We start from the raw sequence: 8,142 nt of genomic DNA, 5'->3' as shown, positions 1-8,142 counted from the left end.
TGCGTCACCGTTTGCCTCCTCACCAGCCACTGGCGGGGCTGGGCCTGAGCGGGGCACTGTCTGCAGGACTTTCACTGTCATGGAGGCCACCTTCCTGTGAGGGGTGATGAATAAGCAAAGGGGGCCCTCTCCTCCCCAGGCCAGGGCGCACGGCCTGGAGAGTGCAAGGACCGGATTCCAGCCCTGCTTGCCCGCAGTGGCACCTCTGTTCAGGGCATGGCCATGAGGCTGCTCGGGGGGGGCCTTGTCCCCCAGAAGCATGCTTGCCCCACCAGCTTGGGCTCTGGATCCATCTCAGGGCCTCTGGGAGGGCGGCCTGGCCCTGCTAACCCTGCTAGGGGAGCCACAGGGCAAAGGTCAAGCCCTACCAACTCCCCACCCGGCCCCGTCTCCCCCATTTGGCTTCTGGTATGTGTCCAGTTAGGCTCAGGCCCCAGCAGGCGAGTGACAGTCCAGCATAAAGCAGGAGGTGTCAGAAGCCAGGCCGACCCGAGTTCACATCCTGGCTCTGCTGCTCACTACCGATGGGAACCTGGGTCTTGTTCCCCATCCACAGGCGGGGGAGTCCCATCGCCTCCCTCAGACACTCAGGCTGATGCGATGAGGTGACACGGGTACCTGGCATGCAGAGGGCTCTGGGAAATGTCCCGATGACCAGGACAGAGCACTGCCCAGGAAGCCACACCTCTGAGCTTGCACCCTCGGGGCCCGGAGAGAGGAGTCCCCCGACACACACTCCCAGGGCAGCTGTCCTGGGTGCGGACGGGCTGGAGTCCAGCCCTCCCTCCCGGCCCTCCCCAGACCTTGTTAAACTGTCCTTCACAGCCCTCTCCGCCCTGCCTTGTTCCCCAAATAGCTCTTGGGAGGCAGCTGTCCCCACTGCCAGGCCAGGTTCCATGCAGAAATGTGAGCTGTCCCCACAGGCCATGCCTGGAGCCAGGCCCAAGGTCAGCGGCGGGCCCTCCTCCCTCTGCCCACCCTTCCTTCTCACCCCTCCCTCCAGACCCAGGTTTCTCTTGGCTCCAGCTCCATCCAACGGCCTGCCAAGGGCATCCCCCACCGGCCTCTACCGCCGGTCTCCATAGCTGTCTCAGTGGTCTCAGTGGAAGGCCTGGGTGGGGCGCAAGGCCAGGTCTCTAATCTCAGTCTTTGTCTGACTCTGTGCAACCGTGAGCAGCCTCCGGTCCTTTCTGGTCCTCGCTCAGGAAGGCCCTTTCCAGGAACTGGTGTGTGTCAGCTGGGCGGTTCTGCCTCGGTTTCCTCGTCTACAGGAGAGGACAGTGGCACCCATGGGCAGGGCTGTGGGGGTAGCACGCTGACCCACGCACATGGCGAGCTCCGTGTGCGCAGGGCTGTCCTCGTCCTCTCACACGAGGTCTGGGGCGACAGTGCCTCCGTTTCACCCCGGGCCTCATGGCTCTTCTACGCTGCCCCTGCCCACCACTGTCCCTGACCCAGCTGACCTCTGTAAAGACAGTGCATGATCCGACTGCGAGTCGGGCAGAGAGAGGAAACTGGCATGTCATGAACACCCACTGCGTGCCGGCCTCCAGCTGAGGACTTGATTCACGTGAGCTCACGCGTTCCTCAGTTACTGGTGACGCGCTGAGGCCCAGAGGGGTGCGGGAGACCCCTAAGCCACAGCAGGAGCACAGGCAGACTAGGATTCGAACTCACACCTGAAGTCCACGCCCCCGAAATCTACGGATGTGGGGTCTGAACTTTCTCCAATTCTGTTTGCTTTGGGTTTGCAGCTTACCTGGGGAAGGATGCTGGCTTCGATTCAGAGATCTTTAAAAGTACGTGGCCTGGGGAGGGCAGCCAGCCGTGGGGAGGAGGGGAGGGAGCAGCCAGGCTGTGGTCCCACAGTGCCTTTAGAAGACAGCTACCCAGGGCCCACCGGAGGCGCCCGCTGGGTCTGCCTGTAAACCACTGGCCCGTGCAGGCTCCTAGCAGCCCCGAAGGTGCTCAGAGCTGCTCCCAGCTGCTGAGCATTCCTCCAAACAAAGCTGGGGCAGAAACACAGAAGCCAGAAAGACAGACGGACTTGGCCTTCAGATATTTGCTATTCTGCCGTGTCCAGTCCCCGCCTAGAAAGGTCTCTTCTTCTCTATGCCCCAAAGCCAGGCTCTCCCTCTCCTCCTCCAACCACGTGGGAAATGTGGCTCACGACCCAGAGGAGGTGGGATGCCCCGAAGGGGTCCTGCCCCACCTAAACCCCAGCCAGTGGGCTGCCTCGGAATCCGTCTCCCCAAATCTCTGCTCCCACCCAGGGTCAATATTTGGGCCCAGCGTGGAATTCACGTCGGTGCTGAAGCCCGTCTTTGCCCGAGAGAAGGAGCCCTTCTCCCTGTCCTGCTTACTCTCCGATGATGTGCTAGAAGCTGAGAACATCCAGTGGTTCCGGGACGGTGAGGACCCCAGCCTGGCCCCCAGCCTTCAGAGGTGCCCTGAGCCCTGCAGCTCAGCTCAGAGCCAGAAGGCCAGCCCCGGGACCCCCACCCCACCCCGTGGAGAGAGACCAGCTGTGGCCCTCCACGCCCAGCCTAGACGAGCCCTGGGTGTGAAGAGGTGGGGGGAGTAGAAACCAGGCCAGGTGGGGTCAGACCAAGTACCCCCGGCGTGGTCACCCGGCATCTGTGGGTGCCAGCCCCTGTGTGGCAGGGGTGGGCACTGACGGGCATGAACGTAGGGAACTGCAGGGCCGGGAGGGGGAGAGAGCCGTCAGCCTACGGTGCTGCTGCCTGTGCACAGCCTGCTCAGGCCCCGGTGTGGCCCTTTGCCTGAGTGAGCGAGGCGTGACGACCAGGAGGCAAGGGGGCCCCGGGACTGCCACCGTGATGGGTACCTGGGCTCTCCAGAACTGGGGGTGGGTGTGAGCAAACAGCTGTGCAGGCTAGGGGACTCTGGGGCTCGTGGGCAAGGCTGCGGACGGCTGGGCAGCTAGAGCGGGAAGAGGGGCCCAGCGAGGGAAGAGGGGGGCATGGACCTCCCGCCCCGCTGTGACCAGGCCTGCAGGCAAAGGAGACTGCCTCCTCCTGACCTGGGCCCACCCAGCGACACCCGCGGGAGCCCAGGTCCCCTCCAGCACCCTGACTTCACGTCCAGGGAGGCTGCGTGCTGGGGGCAGGCGAGGGGTGGGGCCCGAGAAGCAGCTGGGATAACAAGGCTGGGGGCCCTCTTGAACCGTGGACCTTCCAGAATGGAGCTGCGGACTGGAGGGAGGAAAGGTGGCCCAATGCGTGGGCTGGGCAGGGCCCACTCCCTGGCCCAGAGGCCCCTTCTAGCCCGCACCCACCTGCAGAGGGGCTACCTGCTGAGCCCCTGTCACTGACCTCCTCCCCCACTGAGACCCGCCCCTCTGCAGAGCCCCTCTCACTGACCTCCTCGCCCACTGAGACCCCAGCTCTCTGGATGAGACCCTACCCCTCTGCTGAGCCCCAGACCCCTCCTAGAGCCCCCATCACCTTCAGTGAGCCCCCTTATCTGAGTCCCCTAATCCTCCGGCCCACCTTACCTCCTCACAGAGCCCCCACCTCCTGCCCTTGCCCACGGCCATCTCCCCAACCTCACTCCCTGTGAGTCCCCGACCTGCTCAGGTGAGGTCAGCTGCCACCTGGGCAAAGCCCTGGACCCCCAGACTCCTGCTGCTTCCCAGCCAAGGCCAGAACCCTCCCAAGCTCACACCGGACCGCCCCTTCCCTCCTGCAGGAAGGCCGTTGAGGTCCTCCCAGCGCCGGCAGGTCCTCTACGCCGACCGCCAGGCAGCCGTGAAGGTGTTCTGTGCCTACAAGGAAGACGAGGGGCTCTACACGGTCCAGGTGCCCTCCCCCTTGGGGCCGCGGGAGCAGAGCACCTACGTGTTCGTGAGAGGTGAGGGAGGGGTCAGGAGCAGGGCAGGCAGCTGGAGCCCGGGGACGGGGATGCGCCCTTGGTTTGCTGGCGGACTTTGGGCACGTCCCCTGCTCTCTGGGGCTCTGTTTCTCTGCTATAAAAGCGAGGTGTTGGGTTAGAGTCTAAGAACCCCATGGCATCCTGAGACCCACCAGGACACAGCCCCAGTCAGACCTGGTCGGAGCTGGAGAAGGAGGGCTGAGTAGGGCTGGATGAGATCGGCCCCCTGGTCTGAACCCCATCTGGGCGGGGGTCACTGCCCTGGCTGGGTGACCTTGGGCAAGCCTTGTGCTTCTGGAAGCCCGTGTTCCATCTACGAGTGGGGGCTTGCTCTGGGGCTCGCGGACTCTATGCCAGCTCTTCAGGTGCTTGGTGTGACGTGGCCGGCCGCTAATAAATGGTACTGCCGCCCCTCCCCCAGGTGCTGCTGTTTCTCAGCCCCTGGTCGTCAGTTTTGAAATCAAGGCCCTGGGGGGCCAGCAGGTGGTGTGGTGGTTAAGGCTCTGGACACTCCCACATGGCCGACCATGGTTCGAGTCCTGGACCTGGTGGCTCGCTTTCTCCCTTTCCCTCTCTCTCTCTCTCTGTGTCTCTGGTCAAGTTAAAAATAAATAAATGAATAAATAAGATTTTAAAAACATCAAGGCCCTGACAGGTTAAGGAGAGGAGCTGGGCAGCGGGGTGGGGTGTGCCAGATCACAGCCAGAGCTTCCTCCCTCACTCGGGTTTCAGACGCTGCGGCAGAGATGCCAGGGGCCCCAGGCTCCCCGCTGGATGTCCGATGCCTGGATGTGAACCGCGACTGCCTCCTCCTGACCTGGACCCCACCCAGCGACACCCGCGGCAGCCCCATTACCGCCTACTCCATCGAGCGGTGAGTGGGTCTCTGGGTGGCAGAGCCTCCAGGGTGGAATCGTGCTGGATTGTGGAGGCCCCAGGAAGAAGGAGGCCTATGTCTAGTCTCAGCCTCAAAACAGGGAGGGGAGAGGCTGCAGTGGAATTCAGGGACAGCGGGAGGGAGTCGACGCCTCTGAGTCTCACGCCGGCACTGGGAGTCTCCCGGGGGTCAGCCATGGCCCTCTGGTCCTCCATGCTGACCCCAGCCTGGGAGGGGCCGCACGGTAGGCGCTCGCCCTGAGCACACGTGAACTTGGTGGCTCTTCTCCCTGAATGGCAGGCAGGGGGGACACCTGGCAGGAGAACGTGAGCAGGAAGGGGGAGCAGGCCAGGCTCGGACCTCAGACCTTCTGCACACCCCGCCCACCATGGCCGACCACCCTCCCTCAGGATTTGGGGCAAGCACACGCCCATGCCTGGCATGCCTTTCAAGCTGCTGGGTCTGGGACTCGACCCGTGGTCAGCCATATGGGATCCAGCCACCTTAACGCCCACGCCCCTGGCTGGCCTCGAGGTTACCTAGCGGGGCTCTGCTGGGCTGTGCTAAGGGGTGCTTTAGCCCAGTTCGTCCTCACAGCAACCCCTGTAGAAGGGGGGCTGTCTGCTGCCCCATTCCACAGCCAGGAGACCATGGTGCATGGGGTGATGCCGGCCCAAAGTCACACTGCTCACTGGGGTGGAGGCAGAACTGGGGTCCACGTGCTACCTCTGCCTCATCCCATTGGGAACAGGAGCTGGCACGGTGGCACTCCGTGGGGACAATGGTACCAAGAGGGTGCAGAGTGCCCGGGCGTGGAGGGTCGCTCTGGAGTGCTCGCTGATGTAGGGAGGGGACAACCCTCGGGTGAAATCCCAGCTGCCGGGTGTGAGCTGTGTGACCTCAGGCAAGTGCTGTAGCTCTCTGAGGCTCGGGTGCCCTGCGTGGAGAGTGCAGGCGGCCACGCCTCGCCCCAGGACTGCTGGGAGGACGCGGCTCGCTGTAACGCTCCAGAGACACAGAGGCATGGCTTCTCTGATGAGCATCGCAGCGGGGACGTGGGGAGGCCAGGCTCAGGCTGTGGCCAGGCTTCTAAGCTGGGCGGGCGGCCGGGTGGAGGTCCAGCGGGAAGGCGTGTGTCCCCAGCTGGTGCTGAGGGCCGGTGCCTGTCCCCACAGGTGCGAGGGTGACTCCGAGGACTGGGTGCCTTGCCACGTGGCCCCTGGGGGGACCTGCCGGTGCCCCATCCAAGGCCTGGTCGAGGGCCAGAGCTACCGGTTCCGGGTCAGAGCCATCAGCAGGGCAGGTAGCAGCCTCCCGTCCAAGGCCTCGGCAGCGGTTGTCACGGGCGACCGTGACGCAGCCCAGAGGAGGACAGGTGGGTGCGGCCACAGGGAAAGCCCAGGGCGGCAGTCAGGGCAGGCTCGCTCAGGGGCCGGGTGCCACAGACCATTGCCAAGTGCCACTTCAACGAAAGACAGCCCAGCCCTCAGGAATCTCTGGCCTGATGGAGCTCTAACCCTGTCCTCAGGTTCCTAGTCTGACGGGGGACACAGCCCAGCCCTCGGGACCCCTAGTCTGATGGGGGAGACACGGCCCAGTCCTCAGCTCCCCTAGTCTGATGGGGAAGGCACGGCCCAGCCCTGGGGACCCCTGGTCCGATGGGGAGGCATAATCGGTCCACAAGATCCTGTGGCCTACGGCCTAAGGCCCAGCCAGTCAGTGGAAGAACTCACACCTGTCCGTAGTGGAGGCTCGTCGGAGAGAACCACAGCAGCTTCTTAAGACACCTTCTTAATCCGAAGGAAGCACGCAGGCCTCCCTCAAGAGGAGAGGTGGGCACGGCCTCTCTGCCCCCTCAGGAGTCCCCTGGGCTTGGGTTTGCAAGAGCTCCACCTGCCTGGGGGCCCACCCACCAAGTCACTCCTCTCTATCCGCATCTGTCCCAGGAGTCAGAGCGTCTCCCAGGGCCTGCCGGCCATGCTCCGCTGGGCTCCTGAGAAAGCCGAGGCCCAGAGAGCACTGCCTGGGGCCACGCGCCCGGGTCTGGCGGGGCAGAACTCGGAGCAGAGCCAGGCCGGGCCTGCCCGACCCCTGGTGACAGCCCCGTGTGCTCCGTTCTCCTCCTAGAGATCCCCTTTGGCCTGGGAAGAAAGATCGCTGTGAGCACAGACGATTTTGAAGGTGTGTGAGCCTCCCCAACGCTTTGCTGGAGACGCGGGGATGTAACAGGCAGAGCAAAAGCCGTCATGCACGGGGTGCTGGGAGGTGGGAGGGACGGTTGGGGGGCAGGTGCTTGGGGTCATGGTGGCCCACCGGGCTGGGGTCCTTGGGGAGGCCCAGCATGCCTCTGGGAAGGCGCCTGAGGCCCGGGTTCTGACCCAGTCATCCCCGGCCCTGCTGGGTCACCTGCCACAAAGTCCTGCCCTTCTCTGGGCCCAGTTCCCTTGCGTAGGGAGTGAGGGGCTGAGATTAGGAGTCTCTGAGGGCCTGCCTATCTCTGCCCCAATGTCTCTGATCCCAGACGCTGTGACCATCCCTTCCCCACCAACCAACGTCCACGCCAGTGAGATCCGAGAGACCTACGTGATTCTGGGCTGGGAAGAGCCACGCCCCCGGGGCAGAGCCCCACTGACGTACTCCCTGGAGAAGGTACAAGATCGGAGGGTCCAGCCTGAGAACTAGACATGCCGGGGGACCCAGGTGCACGGGACGGGCTGAGAGACCCAGGCAGCCTTCCTGGGGAGGCTTTCAGAGAACAGCAGGGGGTGCTCAGTGGGAGTGGCCCAATACAGAGGGGGCAGGGGGGGCTCAGTGGGAGTGCCCAGTACAGAGGGGATAGCAGGGGGGTCAGTGGGAGTGGCCCAGTACAGAGGGGGCAGGAGGGGCTCAGTGGGAGTGCCCCAGTACAGAGGTGACTTGGGGGCCCGCCCACCAAGTCCCAGTACAGAGGAGACAGTGGGGGGCTCAGTGGGAGTGCCCCAGTACAGAGGGGACAGCAAGGGGGGGGGTGCTCAGTGGGAGTGCCCCAGTACAGAGGGGACAGTGGCGGGCTCAGTAGGAGTGCCCCAGTACAGAGGGGACAGCAAGTGGGGGGGCTCAGAGGGAGTGCCCCAGTACAGAGGGGACAGTGGGGAGGGGAGAGGGGGGGGCTCAGTGGGAGTGGCCCAGTACAGAAGGGGCAGTGAAGGGCTCAGTGAGAGTGGCCCAGTACAGAGGGGACAGTGGGGGGCTCAGTGAGAGTGGCCCAGTACAGGGGGGCAGAGGGGAGCTCAGCAGGAGTGCCCCAGTACAGAGGGGGCCTGGGGAAAAACATTTGGAGGAGGGATACGAAGACAGCATTGTTGAGACAGGGAGGTAGTGTTGTTACATTT

General features: G+C 64.1%; 1 protein-coding gene across 1 annotated transcript in view; it reads left to right on the top strand.

The window, feature by feature from the left end:
* The window catches only part of MYOM3 (myomesin 3), a 76,031-nt gene that overhangs the window by 12,865 nt on the left and 55,024 nt on the right, over positions 1 to 8,142 (top strand). The window contains exons 8-14 of the mRNA XM_006159470.2: positions 1,755 to 1,799; positions 2,274 to 2,411; positions 3,712 to 3,873; positions 4,627 to 4,768; positions 5,947 to 6,146; positions 6,899 to 6,952; positions 7,293 to 7,420. Of these exons, the coding sequence (XP_006159532.1) occupies positions 1,755 to 1,799; positions 2,274 to 2,411; positions 3,712 to 3,873; positions 4,627 to 4,768; positions 5,947 to 6,146; positions 6,899 to 6,952; positions 7,293 to 7,420 (869 nt within the window). The remainder of the gene's footprint in view (positions 1 to 1,754; positions 1,800 to 2,273; positions 2,412 to 3,711; positions 3,874 to 4,626; positions 4,769 to 5,946; positions 6,147 to 6,898; positions 6,953 to 7,292; positions 7,421 to 8,142) is intronic.

Source organism: Tupaia chinensis, unplaced genomic scaffold (genome assembly GCF_000334495.1).
Source record: "Tupaia chinensis unplaced genomic scaffold, TupChi_1.0 Scaffold000628_1, whole genome shotgun sequence".
Lineage (NCBI taxonomy): Eukaryota > Metazoa > Chordata > Mammalia > Scandentia > Tupaiidae > Tupaia > Tupaia belangeri.
Note: the sequence above shows the minus strand (reverse complement) of the source record. Positions and strands in the feature narration are given on the sequence as shown.